Below are 22889 nucleotides of genomic sequence, written 5' to 3'. Positions count from 1 at the left end.
TAATCATCACTACAGTAATAATGGAAGTCTTCTCGATTAATTTATTAATTACCAGCATAATTAAATATATCTCTGGGGGACATTATGGGCATTCGGTAGCAGAAAGAAGGGTAAAGAGGTAATTAAGGAGGGAATGAGATCTGGGCCTTGTCGCCATGTAATTATCGCAAAGATTTGCGATGGCGACTTCTTCTGGTCCCTCACCTTCTGGACCTTCTGGCTACTTCTCCGTCGAAATCATGTCTGATATTCCGACCAAACTGAGGTAGCACAATTTATGAAAGCTACAAAAGAAATTTTAGAAACAGAACAAAATTGAAAGAACCCAGAAGAGAATAAGATCGGACGGGAGGATTTTAGACTTTGAAAAGAAAGAACTAATTCTTTGGTGGGGGGGAAGATCGTATTTAATCGAGCAACCAAAACGGATTCTGGGTTTTGTTACAAAAATAGACAAAAATATGGCCCATTGGAAGCTCTTTTATCTTTCTTTGTAGTTATCAGCTTCGAAAGTTTGGAAAGTTCAACTTTCAGCTTCGATGTTTTTAACTAAGGTGATTGGGGGAGGGGTGTTTGGAATGTGAAATAGTACACTGTGATAAAGAACAGCAACAGAGACAGGTAGATAGATGCCTTTGGGGAGAGAAAGAGAGATAAGGGAGACGAGCGGATCTTGGAAAATCCTAAAAAGCATAGGACAAAATAAAATAAGCCGACGTGAAATAAATCCACCTATTCTAATAGCTCTTTCCCATCATGCAAACATTGTAAACCCCGGTCTTAATAGAGTTGAATACTTTCTCTGTTTGGTTCTGGGCTGTGTGCGATTCGCTGTTTGTTGTGTCTGTGTTTGTATCGGGATCAGTCTGTGGCATTTGATTGGTTGACTATTCAAAGGAGGAAAAGCAGTGAACGTACTCTTCTTTGTCCGGACGCCGTGAAATAAAACTTCACCCTTTTTTATTCGAGTTGGAGAAGACATTACGCTGTGTTTTTGTTTTCTGTATTTTATTTCCATTACACAAGAAGTGGGAGAGGGCCAGAGGCTGTTCTTTGGAATTTTCGTCGTTTCTTTCTTTCTTGCTTTTGTTTTGCTTCTTTTTTTTTCCCCATTTTTGGAGAGCCTTGCTTGCCTCTCAGAATAGAGTATTCGGATTTCCTCATTTCAAATTCTGGGTCTGCATGACCTTCTCTCTTCCTAGTTTCTAGCGTACAAATAGGTCTCTACCCGGGTGAGTGGGAAGAGAGTGAGAGAGCTGTTTTGCAGTTGTTAGGAGGTTTGCTTGGTTAGGAGGTTTAAATAAGCAAAACAATGCTGTAATTGATAAACTAAAAAGTTTTTCGGAACTCCTTTTATTTTCTTACTAAAAAAATGACAATACTTTATATTTATGCGTATACATCATTTTGGGTTTTCTAGCTTAGATATGAAGGGGGGTAACACAGAAACAAGAAGAAGAGGAGACAAAAGAGCAAGAGGGGTGAAAGGGAGTTTAGTACCAATGGGTCTGAAGATGCAGCAGGGCCACCATCAGTCTGTCGCTGTGAGATTGAATGGGCAAATGGGGACCAAAAGAGGGTACACATTCATTCAAGCCAACAGGGCTTGGCTCCCAAAGTTTCTGCTGCTTTGGATCATGGCGATGGCATTCTTGAGCATGACCATATACAGTAGGATGGATGCCGATAATAAAGTGCGAAGGAAGGAGGTACTAGGAAGCATGTGTGATCAGAGAGCTAGGATGTTGCAAGATCAATTTAGTGTTTGCGTTAATCATGTTCACGCTCTCGCCATCCTCGTTTCCACCTTCCATTATTACAAGAACCCTTCAGCAATTGATCAGGTTTGTGTTTCTACATGTGCTCGAGTTCTGAGCTAAAATTGTTTAGGCATCGTTTGGTTGCCAGTTTATTGAGGGAAAGAGAAGAATTTGGAATCCGGGCATCTTCGGCCGTTTCGTTCCCAGATAAATGAGGACTGTAGTTATATTTAGCCAGATTATTGTACAATATCTGTTTAAGTTGACTTTTCATGTTCACAGGAAACGATAATTGGGGTGTTAAATGCAGGTGATTATGGAGTGTTTGTATTTTTCAATAGAAGTTAATTAGGTGCTGTTAATTGCAAAAATGCAGGGAACTTTTGCCGAGTACACAGCTAGAACCGCTTTTGAGCGGCCATTACTGAGTGGGGTATCCTATGCACAGAGAGTGATTAATTCGGAAAGGGGAAATTTTGAGAGGCAAAATGGTTGGACGATAAAGACAATGGAGACGGAGCCTTCACCTGTGCGAGACGAGTACGCTCCTGTCGTATATTCTCAGGAAAGCGTTTCTTACCTTGAATCACTTGACATGATGTCTGGAGAGGTACTTCGCTTAACTTGCTTAGAGTTTATGGTACAAGTAATGTATAAGTTTGGTGTTTCATATGGACTGCAAATTTGCCTCTGCATAAAGTAGGAAGACAGAGAAAACATTTTGAGGGCGAGGGCTACTGGGAAAGCCGTTTTGACAAGCCCTTTCAGGCTGCTGGGATCTCATCATCTTGGTGTTGTGCTGACATTCCCGGTTTACAAATCGAAGCTCTCTTTGAGCCCAACAGTTCAAGAGCGCATCGAAGCAACTGCAGGGTAAGTCCTCTGAGTTTTCCTTTCTGATTGTAAGACTTTCTCAAAGTTTATGGTTGGCTTTGTTTGTTAAGTGTGTGCATTTAACAGTTTATGAACCCATTGAGTTTGGCATGGTGTTATTAGGTTGACCTGTAAACTGACCAAATGGGAACTTGCATCTTTTTGAGGGTTGTATTTGGTGAAAGGTGGTGGTTTGAGGATGCAGTGTGTGACGCCCCACCATATCACGTCGCACAATAGATGAGAAAAGCATGATAGGGATAAATGGATATGCAAAGGTGCATTGAGTGTCAAATTTCTCATTGGTTCCTTACTAGGTGGAATTTAACTTTATAATGATTCCAGTTAAATAAAAAAAATAACTTTATAGTGATGCAACATTGTTCCAATTATAATTTTGAGTAGTCATTTTGGAGTATAAACATAGATGTAGCTTGAGTTTTTCTAAGGTTGTCACTAACGATATCTTAGTCAAATTACTATCTCCCTTGTACCACTGAACACTTAGTATCATCTGGATCTCTTTTCCCGAGACAATATTGTTTTTTACAGGAAATTTCTTCCATTTTCCTCCATATGCCGTTGAGTGTTCTGCCAAACTGGTTGGAGCAATATCCTTTAGCCCGGACTCTAAATTTGCCATGTCCTTTAAGCACATGTTTCCATTAATATCATTCAAAATCATGTGCTCCTCACATGCTTGAGAGACACGGTAATTCTAAATAAGACTAATATATATATATATATATATATATATATATATATATAAAAGAAGCATGATTCTCTCCATTGGGAAGTGGATCTCTTCTCCTTGTTTTTTGATAGGTTGTACTCGAGTTGGGTGGGAAGCAACAGTAACGATGGACTGGTTTTGGGCCCATCTAAGAAAGGAATGTATGATATCTATAATGTTCTATTTGCTAATAGGATGTGCGGGAACCTATTAGTTAGGTTTGCCGCAGCTATGTCTTTATTATCTTTATATGGCATGTCTTTATGTCTTTATATGGCATGTCTTTATTATCTTTATTTTGTATAGTTAGGTTTTCCAAACTAGGGATAGCGTGAACAGCTAGGTGATTGAGAGAAAATCTCGGTTGTAATTGCTGTATAGTTTCTATATATATGAAAGGTCATAAGACGTGAAGGTCATTCAGACAAAATTGACATGGTATTAGAGCTATTTTCTGAACCAGAATATTTTGCTGTCTAAATCTCTCGTAGTCTCTTGGTTTAGCCCTTCAGGGTCTTTGATTTTCTAGTCAATTCTGTGGTTCTCGGTGGTGTGTTTTCTTTGAGGTTTTCTGACGTTGCTTGGTTTCTGTCTGGTTTTATCAAGGTATTAGTTGCGGGTATTGGAAGTCAATATTGTTTTATGATGTTAGGAGAAAACACTATTGTGCGTTTTAATTGAAAAAATTACTTGGCCTGGGAGTTCCAATTTAGGATGTTTGTGAAAGGGAAGGAGTTGTGGAGCCATATAGAGATGTAAAGAGTAAAGCTCCTGACAGCGGAACAGATCTTGTTCAATGGGAAAGCAAGGATTCAAGAATTGTGTCTTGGCTGTTGGGATCTATTGAGCCTCACATGGTGAATAATCTTTGGGGGCAAACTTAGGTGGTATAGTATCGTTTTCCTTGGACTTTTATGGCTTGTTTGGAAACACAATTGTTCTCAGTTATTTTCATACTACTTCATTACTATTCACAAACTAATCACTACTATTTCAATATTATTCATAATTATGTTGAGATATTCTTAATATCCAAACAGACTCTAATTAGTGTAAATTGAAAGTAATAAAAAGATGTGAGAGTATTTTAGGCATATCTACAATCAAGACAACAATGCTAGAAGGTTTCAATTGGAATTGGAGATTGCTAACTACAGCCAAGGTAATCTGTCCATTGAACAATTCTATGGTGGGTTTCTTAATTTATGGAGCGAGTATTCGGGCATTATTCATGCCAAGGTTCCTCAAGAAGCACTAGGTGCACTTCAGGAGGTTCATGCAGAGAGTTAGAGAGATCAATTTTTGATGAAGTTGAGATCAGAATTTGAGACTACACGGGCTGGTTTGCTAAATCGTGATCCTGTCCATTTGACGAGTTAGAGGTCAAGCAAGTTTTAAAATCCATGGTGGGTGACAAAGCTCCAGGATCGAGGATGGCTTCTCTATGGATTTTTTTCAAACATGTTGGAAAGTGCTCAAAGAAGTTATCATGGGGGTCTTCCATGAATTCCATGAGAATGAAAGGTTTAAAAAAAGCCTAAATGCAACTTTTATAGTGCTCACTCGTTCCTAAAAAGCCTGGTGCTGTAAAGGAAAAACATTATTGTCCCATCAGCTTGGTGGGCGGGTTCTACAAAATTCTATCAAAAGTATTGGCGAATAGGTTGAGCAAACTGTTGGAGAAATTAATATCAAAGCCTCAAATTGCTTTTGTCAAAGGTAGGCAAATCCTTGACTCAGTACTTATAGCCAACGAATGTCTGGATAGTCAAAACAAGTTGGGAGAGTCGAGGCTTTTGTGCAAGCTAGATATGGAAAAAGTCTATGATCATGTCAATTGGATATTTTACTTCATATGCTCGAGAGATGTGGCTTTGGTACGAAGTGGCGTAGATGGATTCATCACTGTATCTCTACGCCTTGTTTCTCTATGTTGGTGAATGGCACACCGAAAGGCTTCTTTAAAAGCTCATGAGGATTGAGACAATGTGACCCTCTATCTCCACTACTTTTTGTCTTTGCAATGGAAGCTTTTAGTAAGATGATTTCATGTGTCGTGGAGGGTGGATTCATATTTGGATTCTTAGTGAGGGAGGCAATCATTAGTTCGCTCAACATATCTCATTTATTATTCGCCAATGACCTTAATCTTTTGTGGGGCCAGGCATGATCAAATTCAAGCCTAGAGGGCTCTCTTATTATGCATTGAAGTGCATCAAGGTTGAAGGTAAACTTAGCCAAGTTAGAAGTAGTGTCAGTGGGGAATGTTCCTAATGTAGAGAGTATGGTGTTCATTTTTGGGGTGTAAGATATCTCTGCTGCCCATGAAATATCTTGACCTCCAATTGGGTTGAACGTTCAAATCGAAATCTATTTGGGACAATGTTCTAGAAAAAATGGAGATGAAAATAGCTAGTTGGAAGAGGATGTATTTATCTAAAGGGGGTAGGGTGACCCTAACCAAAAACACTCTTTCCAATTTACCAACTTACTTCCTCTCATTATTTCCTCTCCCCACAAAGGTGGCTCATTGCATGGAGAAACTTCAAACATGATTTTTTTTTTTGGGGGGGGGGGGGGTTAAATGATGACGAGTTTAAATTCCACTTGGTAAAATAGGCCCAATTTTCTCTCCCATTAAAGGAGGTTTGGGAATCCGAAACTTGAAATCTTTCAACAAAGCCTTGCTTGGCAAATGGTTATGGAGCACTATGAACGAGGGGCCTTGTGGAGAATTTTCATCGCATTGAAGCATGGGGAACCATGGAGAGGGTGGTGTTCTAATGAGGTGAGTGGGCCTTATGGAGTGGGGTTATGGAAGCATATAAGAAGAGGTTGAGATACATGCAGTAAATACTCGCTTTGCTGTGCGTAATGGATTAAAGGTCAAATTTTGGCATGATGTATGTGCGGTGATAGTGCATTCAAGGAAGTTTATCCACAAGTTTATGGCTTATCAAGAATGAAAGAAGTTTCGATTGCGGATCTATTAATCATATCCAATAGTCTTCCCCGATAGAATGTTACATTCCTTTGAGATGCACAAGATTGAGAAATTGATGTTTTTTCGGTTTTATTTGATCTTGTGTACTCCCATCTGTCGGGGGGAGGTGAAAACAAGATATTTTGGGGTCCCTCTAAGAAAGGGATATTCTCAGTCCGATCTTTCTACCACACTATGACCACTCATAACACAAATACATTTCCATGAAAGAGCATTTGGAAGACAAAGACACCTCTAAAGGCAACATTTTTTTGTATGAATGGCTTCTTTGGGAAAGATTCTCACTCTAGATAACTTGCGGAAATGTCGAATCATAGTCATGGATTGGTGTTGTATGTGCAAGAAGAGCGGTGAGTCCATTGATCATCTACTACTTCATTGTGAAAAACTGTGGAATGAAGTTTTTGCTCGTTTGGGATTAGCTTGGGTGATGCTGAGAAGGGTAAGTGACCTCCTAGCTTCTTGGAGTAGCATTCGGGGCAACTCTCAACTTGCACCTATATGGAAGATGTTATCAATATGCCTATGGTGGTGCATTTGGAGGGAGATGAATGATAGAAGCTTTGAAGACCAAGAACAGTTAATGGATGAGCTTAGAACTTTGTTTTTCAATATTTTACTTCATTGGTCGATTGTAATTGATTTTTATGGCATGACCTTCAATGATTTCCTTGGATCACTAAACTAGTATGCTTAGGCGTTGCTCTTGTATATGTCCCATATACTTGGGCTTTTGCTTGCTCTTTTGATCAATAAAAATTTTGTTTACTGATAAAAAAAAATTGTGAGAATGGTAGTGCTTTATGGAGTACGATTTTTTTCTTATTCGTGATAGAGTGGATGATGCCTTCCTGAGTAGTGGATCTCCTAGCATGTAAGAACCATCAATGTGAATTATTGTGGAAGATGACACCGGCTTGTATGGTGTATTTGGAAAGAAGTTGGCATTATTATAAAGACTTAGAAAAAAGTGTTTGAGGTCAAATCCTCCTTTCTTAAAACCCTGTATTACTATATAGTGGTCCACAATAGTGTAGAGTCTTCAATTTCTACTTTCCATGAATTTTTAGCAACTTCTCCCTTTGCTAGTTGGGTGAATGTTTTGTATAGTTCCTGTGTACTAGGGTAAAAGATCAATTCTCGATCATATTGGACTCTTATAGTGCTTGTAAAACTGTGAGATAAGTTGACCTATTGCTTCTTTCATACATTTGCCTTTTTTTTCCCTTTCATGTATTTGCTAAATTAGCCTCACGCTGAACTATGAGCTTATGATTTTGGTGATGGTTTGTTGACTCACATGCCATGTGAGCCTTACTCCTAGACCATGTTCATTACTCGCACCAGTCTTGGGCATTACTAACATCTGTGTGTCTTCCACTCTATTTTTTTTTGATAAGTAATAACTTTATTAATAACAATGTAATAGGCATAGCCTGAGTACACATGAAGTATACACAAGAAACACCTAATACATTCTAGAACTTAGAAAAACGAAGACAGGAACGCGTTTACAGCCCCTCCCTTCAGTACAACAGCAGAGAACCAGCTAAGTAGAGTGCTTATAAAAAAACTTCCAAAATGCATCTCTATTGCGTTCCCGATCATTAAAGCACCGCTCATTTCTCTCCTACCAAATACACCACATAATACACAAAGGCAACATTTTCCAAGCAGTTGCCACTTGGGAACAAGTATGCATTTAAAAGTTGGTCCAGCATGTTAGGAAATCGACCACTGCTTCTGGCATAACCCAGCACAGCCCAACCCTTCCAAACACACCATCCCATAGCACTTTAGCCATTTCACAATGAAGTAGTAGGTGGTTCGCTGATTCCGCTTCTTTCTTGCACATAAAGCACCAATCCACAACAATCATTCCGCGCTTCCTCAAGTTGTCAATAGTCTGAATATTCTCTATTGCTGCTGTCCATACAAAAAAAGCCACCCTTGACGGAACATGAGCCTTCCAAATCCTCTTCCAAGGAAAGCCAATATGGTGCTGATTTAGTATCACTTTATAAAAAGACCGAACTGTAAATTTTTTAGAGGCTGTTTGATTCCAACAAAGTTGGTCCCTGCCCTGTTTTCTTAACTCCACTGAATACAACTGTCTAAAAAAATCAGTAACCTCATCTACTTCCCAATCCTGGACAGATCTGGAGAAGCCTACATCCCAAAGCACCACTCCATTGGAAGATACCATCACGTCGGAAACTGAAGCTTGCTTATTAGTTGCCAACCTGAAAACAACCGGAAATGCTCGATATAATTCAATATCCCCACACCAAACATCAGACCAAAATCTGATTTTTGAGCCATCACCAACCGAGAAGTAAACTTGTTTTAGGAAGTGACCCCAACCTTTCCTAATAAACTTCCATAGACTCACTCCATACGAATCCCTACTCTCCTTGGTACACCATCCTCCCCAATCACTACCATACTTGCAATCAATCACCCCCCTCCACAATGCTTCCTCTTCCCCATGATATCTCCATAGCCACTTCCCCAACAACGCCTTATTAAAACTACATAGACTATGAATACCCAGACCTCCATCAGCAATCGGACAGCAGATTTTTTTCCAACTTACTAAGGGAATTTTGGTCTCCTCTCCCAAGCCTCCCCAAAGAAAATCTCTATATAATTTTTCAATACGATTGGCCACACCAACTGCTAAAGGGAATAAAGATAGGAAGTAAGTAGGAATATTTGAGAGAGTACTCTTTATAAGAGTAATCCTACCCCCTTTAGATAAGTAAGTCCTTTTCCAAGTTGCCAACTTCCTCTCTATCTTCTCGATCACCCTGTCCCAAATGTGTTTGGCCTTAAAAGATGCCCCTAACGGTAGTCCCAAATATTTTATGGGCAGAAATGCAACTTTACACCCCAGAAATTCAGCCAAGTGATGAATATTACGAACCTCTCCCACCGGTACCAATTCCGATTTACTTAAGTTCACTTTTAATCCCGAGATGGCTTGAAAACATAGCAGGACAGCCCTCAAAATTTGAATTTGTTCCTCAACAGCCTCACAAAAAATGAGGATGTCATCAGCAAAAAGCAAGTGTGATATAGTAGAGGGGCAACTAGATTTGGTTCCCACTAAAAATCCCGAGATAAATCCTGCTCCTACCACTGCCTCCACCATTCGACTCAAGGCTTCCATAACAATGTCAAACAAGAAGGGAAATAAGGGATCCCCCTGCTTCAAACCTCTAGAACTCGAAAAATACCCACAAGGCTGCCCATTAACAAGAATAGAAAAGCGGACTGTTGAAATGCAGTGACTTATCCAGCCACACCACTTATCACCGAAACCGCATCTTCTAAGCATATACAAAAGAAAATTCCAGTTTACATGATCATATGCTTTTTCCATGTCCAACTTACAAAGGACCCCCGAAGCCCCTTCCCGCATGCGGCTATCTACGCATTCATTTGCAATCAACACCGAATCTATAATTTGTCGTCCTTTAACAAATGCGTTTTGAGATTTGGAAATGATCTTCCCCATCACTTTGCTCATTCTATTTGCTAACACCTTTGAAATAATCTTATAGACACTACTTACCAAGCTAATTGGGCGAAACTCTTTCAACTCCGAAGCACCCACTCTTTTTGGAATTAAGGTAATAAAAGTGGCATTCAAACTCTTCTCAAACTTTTGAAACTCATAGAATTCATGAAAAACTTTCATCACATCCTCCCGCACAAACTCCCAACAATCCTGAAAAAATGCCATAGAAAAGCCATCCGGCCCGGGAGCTTTGTCTCTCCTCATTCCACACACCACCCGATGCACCTCAAGCTCTTCGAACGGCCTTTCCAGCCAACTTTTTGAAGAAGCATCCACCGTTGCAAAGTTCAATCCATCTATCTTAGGTCTCCAATCTTCCGTCTCACTAAGGAGGGAACTAAAATACTGCTCAGCATGCTCTTGGATCTCAGCCGGTAATGTAAGCAGATTATTTTCAGCTCTTAACATCTCAATAGCGTTGTTACGTCTATGAGAATTGACCATTTTGTAGAAGAAGCTAGTACACTTATCCCCCTCTTTGAGCCAAAGAACTCTCGACTTTTGCCTCCATGATATTTCTTCCCTCAAAAGAACCCTCTCAAGTTCTATTTTTACTTCATTCATCCTAGACAAACTCTCCTCTCTATCCCCATCAGCTTCCAAGGATTGGAGCTCATCCCAAAGGATTTTTTTCTGCTGCTCAACATTCCCAAAAACCTCCTTATTTCAAATCTTCAGATCAGCTTTTAAAGCTTTAAGTTTACTAGTCAAAACAAAACTAGGAGTCCCCTCAAACCGGTACAACAGCCACCAATTTTTTGCCATATCGACGAAGCCCTCCACTTCTACCCACATATTCTCGAATTTAAAGTACCGTTTGCCCTCATGAATACCCCCACACTCAAGAATAATGGGGAAGTGATCCGATCCTATCCTTGGGAACCGTTTTTGGCACAACTTCGGATAATGAGCTTCCCACGACGATGAAACTAAAAATCTGTCCAATCTTGAACTGCCTCTAGAATTGGACCACGTATATTCACCCCACACCAACGGCAAATCCAGCAATTCTAAGTCGAAAATCAACTGTGAGAAAGCCTCCATTGCTGCAGTTATTGAAGAAAGACCCGCCCTCTCACTTGGGAATCAAACTATATTGAAATCCCCACATATGCACCGAGGAAGATCCCACATAGAATATAACTCTGATACTTCATCCCATATCAGGTTCCTATCCCGATCCCTATTGGGGCCATAGACACTTGCTAATGCCCATGACCACCCATCTTCCACGTTCCTTAAAACACATGCCACCATGTAATTTCCAATACACTCTTCTACCATCTTGACAACTCTACTATCCCACATGACTAGAACTCCACCAGAAGCACCAGAAGAGGCTAGGTAAGACTAGCCTACAAATGAACCTCTCCACAAGCTACTAATAACATTTCTGTCCACATTTTCTAATTTTGTTTCTTGAAGACAAACAACATCAATCTTCCAACTATGAATAATAGACCTGATGTGAAGGCGTTTATTGACATTATTGATCCCCCTTATATTCCACGACATAATTTTAGGCTTCATTAACAGATATGACATCCCTCCCTTTAAATTTGTTCCTCCCTAAGGTACCCTCCTTATTGTCATAATTAATGGAACAATGTAATCTTTTCAACTCCCGCTTCTTTTTCACAGATGACTGCTCTACCATGGATCGACCAGCTTCAATAACAACTAAAAGTGCCCTCAATTGTTCTTCATAACCCTCATAAAAGAGACCCCCACAGCTTTGAATTTTCTCCACTTGTTTAAAGACCCAATCTGAGGTTTTCTCTGACACAATTTGAAGAGGAGTCATCTGTAATGGAGATGAACTATCCATCTCCTCCTCATAAACAGCTACTTCGAGTTCTGGCACCGAGGCCATCCTAACTTGCTCTTCCAGCTCTTCCAATTCTTCTCTTTCAGACCTTTCAAACTCAATCTGCCTACTTTCTTCTAACAATTACCCCTTTCCACCATAGAGGTCAGAATCTCATTTTGTCCCTCAGCAGCCTTGCCATTTTCCCCAACCTCCCTCGTATGGGTGACCATAGAAGTCAGAACCTCACAATGTCCCTCAACATCCTCAACAATTTCCCCTGCCTCCCTTTCTAGAACATGGTGGACCACCAGAAGCTCCTCCGAAGCTTCCATTGTGCCTATCGACATATTCTGTGCCAATGGTGGAAGCGTTTGTGCTGATATCGGCTCCGATACATAGTCTCTGGCTTGAGCCGAAACTGTCTTGCCTTTGCTCCCGAGAGAAACAACTTTACTCCTCACGATTGACGTCGGGATCTCCTTCACTACTACCGTCGACTGAGTCTGTGCATGAGTCGAGTCGTTTGATTCTGATCTTACGGCAGAACTGCCTGGTTTCGCCCCTCCATGCTTAACGGACTCTGCTACAAGCAGCATTTCTTCCAACGAAGCTTCGAGAGCCTGCGTCATCACCATGGCTTCGCCGACGTCAGAGGCACTGACCCACCCACCTCTGAGTCCGCCCAGACCTGCGGCTTCTTCCTCCACGCCAAAGCTTTCGGCTGGTTGGGCTTGGATCCGAAATTATGTTTGGACTGGGCCTTACCTTCATTCTCAGACTCCGGCCCACTCCCCAGGCCCAAATTCGAACCCATAACTCCTTTACCCAAGACGCACCGTATCATCCTATTGACTTTAACAACCATCTCTTCCAAAGCTGCATGCATATCCTGCAAATCCTTCAAAATACTTGCATCATTTTGCCCAGACACGCCTCTGCCATCACCCTCCCGCCTCTGTGCACCTACCACAACAGGAGCTTCCCCTACTCTATTCAAGACTGCCAAAGCAAAGTTTCTCCCCTCTCGAGGTGTCTATAGAACCTCCAAGTACGACCGAGTTACTGTTGACGACGAAGATGGAAGACTTCTCCCCTGAGCACCTTTGTTACTCACCTCCCTCACGACTGCTGCAAGCCTCCTCCACCCCATTCCTTACCTTTCCCCAGGGATAAAGATGAAGCTCCGACGCCCCTCTCCACTATACTCCACTAGGGCCAAGAAACTGCCACGGGAATTGAAGCTCTTCTGCGCGATGTATCCCCTGTTACCATCCTTGTAAGCAGAATAATACACCTTCCTTCCATGCTGAGAACATTCCTCCAAAGCCCTTAAGACCCAGCATGCTGTATCCCAGCCCAACTTCAATGTTTGCGATCCTTTCCAACCCCTCTCCGTGATAAGCACTTCACGCCCCTCCGTCCTTATCTCAAACACCTTCGATTCAATTGCAATCCTTCTCATGATTAAGTTAAGCTCTTACATGCAGACACCAGCTCTTACTCATCCAGACTTCCGAAACAAAGTTTTGATTCAGAAGCAAGGACAAAAAATCTTAACACCCAACTGAGCTACATGCTAATTACCACAATGAACTACCACCAATGAAGGCCCTAACCAGAAACAAGGACAGGAAAAACCAAGAAAATGGAGAAAAGCAGAAAATGTACGGAGAGTAATAGCAGAGTACTCCCCGCTATCACTTTCCTCTTATCTATGACATGTGAAGGTTCAGCATGATCCCTCTTGGCAGCTCTATTTTCTCCCTCTATTTTTTTATTTTTTTATTTTACCCATCTTTAAAATATGTTTTGATGGGCCTTATACTGGATTAGAAATTAGAAGCCTTTTATTTCATTTTCTCAAATTAATGTGGAAATTTGTAGATGTTTGCTAATGGACTTCTGATTTAAAGCAGATATGTTGGTGGAGCCTTTGATGTTGAGTCCCTTGTGGAGAATTTGCTTGGCCAACTTGCTGGGAATCAGGCGATTTTAGTGAATGTATATGATGTCACCAACTCCTCTGATCCCCTGATCATGTATGGTCACCAATATCGAGATGGTGACACCTATCTCTTACATGAGAGCAAGCTTGATTTTGGAGATCCTTTTCGGAAGCATCAAATGATATGTAGGTAAGTGTATCCAGCTGTTGATCACATTTTCAGCGGACAGATGGAAGAGTTCCACGGTTTGTCTCATAGATGCTTATCATTGTATCTTGAGCAGATACCATCAGAAGGCACCTGTGTCGTGGACAGCACTCAGCACGGCGCTTTTGTTCTTCGTGATTGGTTTACTAGTAGGTTATATCTTACATGGTGCAGGAATTCACATTGTTAAAGTCGAAGATGATTTCCAGGAAATGGAGGAGTTGAAAGTTCGAGCAGAAGCTGCAGATGTTGCGAAATCACAGGTACTATTGATGTTTTTATAAAGCATACTTCAAAAAGTCAATTTCCTGGCTTCAACGATGTAACATGAGTTTTACTTCCAACCTTGCCAGTTTCTAGCTACTGTTTCTCATGAAATTAGAACACCCATGAATGGCATCCTTGGTATGTTCAATGTCCTAATTTTTTCTTCTCAATTGAAAATATTATGTCTTCTTATTCTTCTTTTTATTTTTTTCTCTTGAAAGCTATCTAAAGTGATGAAATTGTTACTCTGCATATAATTGCAGGAATGCTTGCACTGCTTTTAGATACAGAGCTGAGTTCAACTCAGAGGGATTATGCTCAAACTGCACGAGCCTGTGGGAAGGCACTTATAGCATTAATTAATGAGGTGCTTGACCGGGCAAAAATTGAGGCTGGCAAGTTAGAGCTGGAAGCAGTTCCATTTGACCTCAGATCAATACTAGATGATGTCCTCTCTTTATTTTCCGAGAAGTCTAGACACAAAGGCATTGAGGTAAGCTCAGAAGCAAGCCAGTTTTTTCATCATCTTTGTAGACCGATATGGCCACCTGACCTGGTGTGAATATGAACCAATATTTGTTCTCTTCATCTCATGTTTAATCTGTCGTTTTCGCTTTCTTGCTATGGGTTCTGATACCAACTATGGCATTTTTCATGATGTATTTTGAAACTCTACAATCCTCTGAACTTGGATATATGACAAATTGGGAAACAAAGCTGGCAGTGTTTGTTTCCGATAAAGTTCCTGAAATCGTAGTGGGTGATCCAGGGAGGTTCAGGCAGATTATTACAAATCTTGTGGGCAACTCTGTTAAAGTACGTGTATCATTAAAGCTACCATCTATTTCATACAGATCAATTTATTTGGTTTATGTTGTGAACTTCACTTCAGGCAATGATCTTCTGTACTAGTGGAAGTTTATGGTTTGCCCTCTTGATGTGAACTTTAAACTATTTAGTCTGTTTATCAACCACTGATTTTACCCTTTCTTTTCCAATCTAGTTGATGGTTAATATTAACCATAATGCGCATATTGCAGTTCACCGAACGTGGACATGTACTTGTTAAAGCTCATCTAGCTGAACAAACAATGGCCATGGTAAATAAAAATGCTGAAACTTGTCTGAATGGTAAATCAGATGGAGGTCTATTTGTATCTGGTGGTCATCAGTTTAAAAACTTGAGCGGTTGTGAAGCTGCTGATGAGCGGAATAGTTGGGATATGTTTAAGCATCTAATTGCTGATGAAGAGTTCTGTTCTGATGCTTCACCTAACATAATGAACGCAAATGAAGTGGCTGAACATGTCACTTTGATGGTATGTGTGGAGGATACTGGAATTGGGATTCCACTTTCAGCCCAGGATCGGGTTTTCATGCCCTTCATGCAGGCAGATAGCTCAACCTCTCGACATTATGGAGGAACTGGTATCGGCCTGAGCATCAGCAGGTGTCTGGTTGAGCTAATGGGTGGTCAGATAAATTTCATAAGCCGACCTCAGGTTGGCAGCACATTTTCATTCACTGCTGTTTTTGAAAGGTGCAAGAAAGATGCTTTCTGTGATATAAAAAAACCTAAATACGAAGATTTGCCTTCTGGTTTTAGAGGATTAAAAGCATTAGTAGTTGATGAGAAACCAGTTAGAGCTGCTGTAACTAGGTACCATTTACAGAGACTAGGTATCCTCGTTGAAGTTTCTAGTAGCATCAAGATTGCAGTTGCTATGTGCGGAAAGAATGGTTCTTTGACATCTCGGTTAGTTCTCCTTTATTTTCTTATTCTTTTTCTGATTTCCCCCACCTCAATTTTTGAATTATGCATCTCTATGTAAAAGGCAAAGCCATGACAACGTTATCAGATTTTGTTGGCACAGCCCAGAGGGAAAGTCTCACTAATGTACACCATCACATCCCAAATTTTTCATGACACTTGTACCATTTTTCTTGTATGTTGCCCATTTGTGTAAAATTGTCCATGCTTCAGACAGCAAATTGTATGGACTGCGCATGTTTTTGGCGTTTCAATAGGTCAGGGTTGCCTTCAATTTATGAAAAGTCTATCCTTGTTTCTTCTTCACCTGTCTTGTATAAATTTCCAATTGGATGAGATCCTTCAAATTCTTTAACCGTTGGTATTTGTGGAAACAACAAGTGAGTGCAATAAAGTAAGTTCTTGAACACAACAAAAGAGCAATGAGAGGGATACAACTCTTTTTACAATTCTATTTTAAATGGAAGACATTTTTGTAAAATAAGTTTTGAAATAGTTATAGTAGTATAATTATTTTCCAAATATGCTCTTCATTTAAACCATAGTTTTCAAAGGGTTAAAAAAAGGGTTGTATCTGTATCATATTCCCATATAGCTAGACTAAACATTGCAATAGCATGACATTACCTTGGTTGGACAAGGAATGCCACATATTTGTGCACAACACCTCTCAAAAAAACTCATTTTTAAATGAAAAAATTTAATATTATAATCTTCAGACAAGTGCCGAATTTACAATATGATGAAATAAAATCTGAGTAAAATACTTTATCTACTATGACAGAAACTTCCAGCCAGATTTAATTCTTGTTGAGAAGGAATCATGGAAGTCTGGTGAGGAAGCAGGTCTGAATGTTCAACTATTAGACTGGAAACAGAATGGGAATATGTTTCAGGCGCCTAAGCTGATTCTTCTCGCAACCAATATTGTTGATGCCGAATTTGAGAAATCAAAGGCAGCAGGTTTTGCAGATACTGTGATCATGAAACCTTTGAGGGCAAGTATGGTTGCTGCATGTCTTCAACAGGTGCTTGGGATAGGGAAGAAGACACGGCAGGGGAAAGAGATGCCTAATGGATCTTCTTACCTTCAGAACCTGCTTTGTGGCAAGAAAATTTTAGTTGTTGATGACAATAGGGTTAACCGCAGGGTTGCTGCAGGTGCGCTGAAGAAGTTTGGAGCTGATGTGGAGTGCGTTGAGAGTGGGAAAGCTGCTCTGGCATTGCTTCAACTACCACATCATTTTGATGCCTGCTTCATGGATATTCAAATGCCTGAAATGGACGGGTATGTATTAAAATTCTTGAATGCAATCAATTATATATCGTTACTTATTGATGAGTTGTCCCCTTTTTATTTCATTTACATTAATATTTGTTCCACCCTGTGACATCAAGGAAAAGATTAAAAGCATTGCAATCAATGTTTCAACTAGTTTCAATTAATGGGTACCTACATATCATAACTTTGTATACTTTGTTTGGCAGCTGAGACATATTCTGTATATGTGCAACCATTTATCTAAATGGTACTTTTTTTAATGGTGGGTCGTTTTAATGTATCATGGGAAAATTAATCCCTTTATTAGTAGTTAAAATGATGCAACACCTATCTGATGCTGTCTAGTTTGTTCGCTACTGCATATATATCTGACATGTATATCTCTTGGCAGTCGAGGCTTGCATACTTATTGTTCAACTGTCCCAATGTTTTAGGAGACGAATACCACAATTTTTAATTTTTATTCATTATATTTTATTTTATTTTATTCTTTTGGGGGACTGGTTTTTGGGGTGATCAACTGAAAGAAAAATCCAACCAGGAATTTTATTTAGTAGTGAACCAAACTGAAAGGAGCAACATTTCTGAAATAATCTTCTACCCACAAGGAATTGTTTACAGCAACAATCGGTCAAAACCTTGGCAGTGAACTTAGATTTGAGTTCTAGAAAGTGAGTGCTAAATCTGAGTCATATCTGCCTTTTATTCTGGTTCATCTACTATCCCGACATATTTACAACTAAATTTCTGAATGGCACTGACATATAAAACCTTTCTACCTTAAACTGTCAAAAAGCTTTAGTCTCAAATTCGTATTGCAAACCAAGCATGGTCATAAAACAGGAAAACATGCTGCTGAGCATATATGCATGACATCTGCAAGCCATGCTAGTTGGAACAGGGAACTTAAATTTTTCTCCCAATTTTAAATTATTCCATAAAAACTGCAAGGCTAATATTAAAAATTGCCTAGTTACTCAGTTTCTATTTAGTTGTAGCAATTCTTAATGATATGGTTAGACCATATTCACATAAGGCTCCTCAAAACTTTAGCCACATTTAAGCTAAAAAAACCATCCTTTTTTTTTGTTTTTTTTTTAATATTAGTTACCTGCCTTTACAAAACACTATACATCCCACTCTATATTCTTTCAGTACTTCTTTCCAGCATTGATATGTTTGAAACTACGTTTTTTCCTAACCATCATATGTTTTTAAAATTTCGTCTCTTCCCAACACTGAACTCTCTAAAATTTGCCTTCTTCTAACGGTCATGTTCTAAATAAGAGTTGAGGGGGAGATCAAGGAAGAGAGACGCTTGTTTGTTTGTTTTAGGAGAGGGCCTTTATTTTTTCGTAAGTAGGAATAAGGGCCTTTTTTGAGCTAGGGGAGGCTTGAATATAATATTTGATCAAAAAAATATTTAGCTTTGCTATAGTTGCTCTCCGGAATTATTAAAATTTTCAAAAGTTGGATTAAAGGCAATTTGGAGAGCTTGCTGTGAATGCTCTCCATATAGTGAGTTAGTAGCCGTATAACTCGCTGAGCTTTTTGGTTTGAACATCCTTTTTGCATAACTTCTGCTCATTCAAGGCTTGACAAAATATTATCCGCTTAAAGACCATTTGGCTGGACAAGTTGAATCATTTATATATAAATGTTCTTGAACTACAATCCACTGGTACAGTCATCGCAACAAAACATGTAAATTTTCTCCAATTGCAGGTTTGAGGCCACTCGTCGAATACGCCTAATCGAGAGTAATGCTAATGAGCAAGTGAATGGTGGAGCTAATGATATAGGCACTATTAGGAGAGAGTGGCATGTGCCAATATTGGCCATGACAGCCGACGTGATTCATGCCACATATGATGAGTGCCTGAAATGTGGGATGGATGGGTATGTCTCGAAGCCTTTTGAGGAAGAGAATCTTTACCAGGCGGTTGCAAAGTTCTTCAAATCCAAATCCATGCCTGACTTATAACAAGAATTTCCAGTCACATTACTGGCAAACCTGAAGTGGCAGCTCATGTGGGATGAAAAGTACCAGAAATTGAATGCTTTGTATATTTCGTTTTCCTACAGATAGCAATGGTGGGTTTCCTTGAATGCAAAGAAGTCCTCAACTGACATCGTTTACAGGTTCAGTGATTATTTCTATCCGGCTCCAATTTAACATGATTAGATTTCAAGTGCATGTATACTGCTACAAACATCTCCATCCGCACTTGTATGTATAGATCCCTAGACTGGGAGGGAGCCAAATTGTGTAGATCATATATTTTCGTTTGCTTTCCTGGGAATTCTTTGGAAAATGTCTGAATATTTTAATTTGTATAATTCTGTTGTAAAAGACTTTTGGGCAATGAACATTTTGTACATTGAGAAAAGGAAAACTTGTTATGGCTGAAACCAGATATTAAACTTTGTTAGAAACCCATTGCTTTTTTCTTTTCTTTTTTTTTGGGGATTAGAGAAACTTAGGGCTTTGATATACAATACACCTTGTAGTGAGGTGAAAATATGATCATGATAATTTATATTTTATGCATGTTGATTTATCCAATTATCGAGATACAATTAGTGAGATACTTGATGGTTCTAGAAATTCACGAGTCCTTAAAAGTTTCTAGTGACTTTATGTAACACGTCGATGAAATTGATTTGGATGGATGGAAAATAATGAGAAATTTGGTTAAATTTGAGAATAACCCACCTCCAGAATTGAGAGGATACCTCAGCATCGAAATGTGTCTTACTAGCTTCCATTCACCTCCATGAAAGTCTATATTCAAATTCCTGCCCAATATTCAGCAAGAAAGTCAATGGAAAATTTGAGGGTTCAACTTCCAGTTGGTTTGGCAACTAAGCAAGGAATGGATCCTTGGTTTAGAAGGGTTTTGTTATCATTTATTGATGTCGGGCAGAATAAGATTATTTTGGCAGCTAGTTAATCAACAGAAGTTAGAGATTGAGATTGAGCAATATGCAAATAGAGAGAAAATTCTGAGACAAATTTGGATATTAGGGTTTACTAATAAAAGTCCAAAAAAGTCAAGTATCCCTTTGAAGTTCACAAGCTGGGCTTAAATAGCTAAAAAAGTTAGGCTGACCACCGAAATAAGGAATAAAATAAGTATCTTGCCAAAATATGGCCCCACATCAGAAATAAAATCATATCTCAAAACAGAAAGTAAAATATCACAAAAAAAAAAAAAAAATCCAACTTAAATTGAAGATTCATATAAGAAAAATGCTGATTTTGAGTTCAAGATAGGGACCACCAAGAATAGCATGGTGACCACGATATGTGCGATTTTCATACCCATAGCCAAAGTTATGGCTACAATAATGACGCATGCGCCATATCTCCCTAATTTCTAGGATCCTCACATTTTCCTGCCATATTTGTGCCGATTTGCCTTCTTGAGGTAATCTCGTGCCATCACTTCATTTTTTCTACCATATTTGTGCCGATCTGACTTCTTGAGGTTGTCTAAAGCCATCAATGGTGCATAGAGGAGCCATAAGTTGTCCACCCATATTGTATATAGCTTAAATGGCTAAGAGTGAGTAATATGAATTGAAAATGGTATTTACATGACTGTTACGTGAATACTTGGTTTATGCTTTCGAGAAGAATATAAGAGTGAGAGTTTTTGGTCAAGTTTATGTCCATGCATGTCCTACTCATGGTTTGCCTCTGCATGCTTATGTTATTTTCTTGTATGTTTTTGGTTAACTTGCTAAGATTTCTTGAAATCTCACTGTTGTAGTTTCCACGACCATTCCTCCTGAAATGGTAGAAGTTGTAACAGGATTTGAAGAGGACTATGGGAAAGCACAAGCAGGAGGGTCCCCCCACAATTAAGGAAGCCCCTAAAAGCCCTAAACGCTCTACGGAGCCAACCGTAGAGGAAAGGCTGAAGCCAGTCGATAAGTTTATTAGCGAAGTACTTAAACTCTTCGAGAACTTGCAGAAGATCGCAGCGAAAGACAAGCCCAATTAGGATGTGTTTTGGGGATTCCCTTATGAACAATGATTTGGATATGTGGTAAACTAAGTACTAAGGATTGTGGTTTAAAACCCTTATTTTGTATTTTGGAAGTTTCAAAACAAGCACATTGGAATTTTAATAATTACTTCATTTGGTACCGTACATAAATTGCTCTATGTTTACGTAGACTTGAACCTTTTTTCGTTGCAATTATTACATACTACTAGAAATATGTTAGGAGCATTGCATGTTAACTGTCATAAACGAATGTGTGTAGCCTTGAATTATATGTCTCGACGCTTCAATCTCTATCAAATCCCAAGTGGGGTCTAGGGGCATCACAAACGGTGGTATTAGAGCAATTACATCTCTGGGTAAATCGACAATTGTCCTAGGGAACATGGTACCAAATTGCTAGGCTTGAATCTTTTTGTTTATAGGCTTGAATCCTCGAAGCATATAGTGTGGAAGGATGCGTGTTATTGGGCCAAGAACCAAAGCTAAGGTTGTCCTATTATATGAATAGGACTGATAAGTGTTAGCCTTGTACGTTCACGAGAGGAAGAGCTCATGGCGTGTGGAAGTCGTGATGAGAGTCCTCCAAGAACAAGAGAACAGGAGGAAGGAGATCCTCCACTAGAAGGAGGGCAAACCATAGAAGAAGTTATCCGCCAAATGACGGAAGTAGTATGACAACAAATAATCCAAGGGCAAAATAATAGGCAAGAGCCACTGAGGGGCGAGGCTCGTGGATGTCCGTTTGAAAAATTCCTCATATATATCGATACCCAAATTGTATGGGCACGAAAGGGGCACTAAGAGCCAACAAGTGGCTCATCGACCTGGAGAGAACCTTAGATATAAGTGGATGCATAGAGGAATAGAAGGTCCAGTACGCTGGACACCTGCTCCAAGCGGAGGCCGGCAGATGGTGGGACACTAAGAGGCAACTGATCAAAGAGCTTGGTAATATTTCTACTCTCACATGGGACAGATTCAAGGAAGAATTTGATAATAGATTCTTCCCTGAATCTACCAAACAACAGAAGGCCTAGTGTGATAACCCAGATTTAGCCAAGTCTTTGCTAGTCTTATGCTGTCACATTGGGCTACGCCAAAGGCTTAAAGTCATTGGGCTTTTTAATTATTAAACTATAGTCCCAATATTTTAGCATCCAAAGCCAATAGGAGAAGCCCACAAGGCCCATAAGATTCGGCCTAGCCTTTGAGATTAGGTTTGGGAACCTAGTGAGACTTAGGGCACACGCCTAACCCATTTACTTCTTGACACTTGTCACACATGCAAAAGAACTATGAATCTAGACACAATATGGGGAAAGGGGGTGAGAGACCTTAGGATTTTGTAACCTTAAGAGCCCCACACGCCACCTTAGGATTTTGGTGAGTTCCAAGGCTTGCAGTGATTTGAAGAAGAAGAAGGGACACATGGGAAGACTACAAATCAAAGGCACAAGTCTCCAAGATACTTTTGGGGTTTCGGCCATGGAGACTTGCACGCCCATCATAGGATTTCAACCTACTTTTGCCACTTGGCACACATGTAGTGAGTGCATGAGGAATTCTAGGAGAAGGCTTGCTTGGGAATTTGAACAGACGCATGGGGACTTGCACGCCACACAAGTACTTAGGTTCTA

At 39.8% G+C, this 22889-nt stretch overlaps 1 protein-coding gene across 4 annotated transcripts; it reads left to right on the top strand.

Annotated features, from left to right (window-relative positions):
- The first annotated feature begins 778 nt into the window (after nt 1–778).
- Nucleotides 779–21343, top strand: LOC109003995 (histidine kinase 4-like). 4 transcript variants are annotated; one of them, XR_004797968.1, is made up of 12 exons: nt 779–1844; nt 2137–2370; nt 2464–2633; nt 13680–13898; nt 13993–14179; nt 14270–14321; nt 14447–14676; nt 14901–14999; nt 15224–15939; nt 16739–17242; nt 18962–19378; nt 21013–21343. XR_004797968.1 is itself a non-coding variant. In XM_018982355.2 (11 exons), the coding sequence occupies exons 1-11, from the start codon at nt 1392–1394 to the stop codon at nt 19218–19220; spliced, it is 3123 nt and encodes a 1040-aa protein (XP_018837900.1). In that variant the 5' UTR covers nt 779–1391; the 3' UTR covers nt 19221–19672. The 4 variants fall into 4 exon arrangements, 2 of the variants coding, with proteins under 2 accessions (XP_018837900.1, XP_018837901.1); XR_004797969.1 differs by having other exon boundaries at nt 21055–21342; XM_018982355.2 differs by lacking the exon at nt 21013–21343 and having other exon boundaries at nt 18962–19672.
- Nucleotides 21344–22889: the final 1546 nt, after the last annotated feature.

This window comes from Juglans regia, chromosome 13, assembly GCF_001411555.2.
Source record: "Juglans regia cultivar Chandler chromosome 13, Walnut 2.0, whole genome shotgun sequence".
NCBI classification, from domain to species: domain Eukaryota; kingdom Viridiplantae; phylum Streptophyta; class Magnoliopsida; order Fagales; family Juglandaceae; genus Juglans; species Juglans regia.
The sequence above is the reverse complement of the archived record's forward strand: the minus strand, read 5'-3'. Positions and strand labels throughout refer to the sequence as shown.

Bases quoted from the DNA above. Each gene is read 5' to 3' on its own strand.
- LOC109003995 (XM_018982355.2), top strand. From the start codon at position 1,392: ATGCGTATACATCATTTTGGGTTTTCTAGCTTAGATATGAAGGGGGGT. The intron at 2,634-13,679 runs GTAAGTCCTCTG...GATTTAAAGCAG, and splicing joins CGCATCGAAGCAACTGCAGG to ATATGTTGGTGGAGCCTTTG. The intron at 17,243-18,961 runs GTATGTATTAAA...CTCCAATTGCAG, and splicing joins CAAATGCCTGAAATGGACGG to GTTTGAGGCCACTCGTCGAA.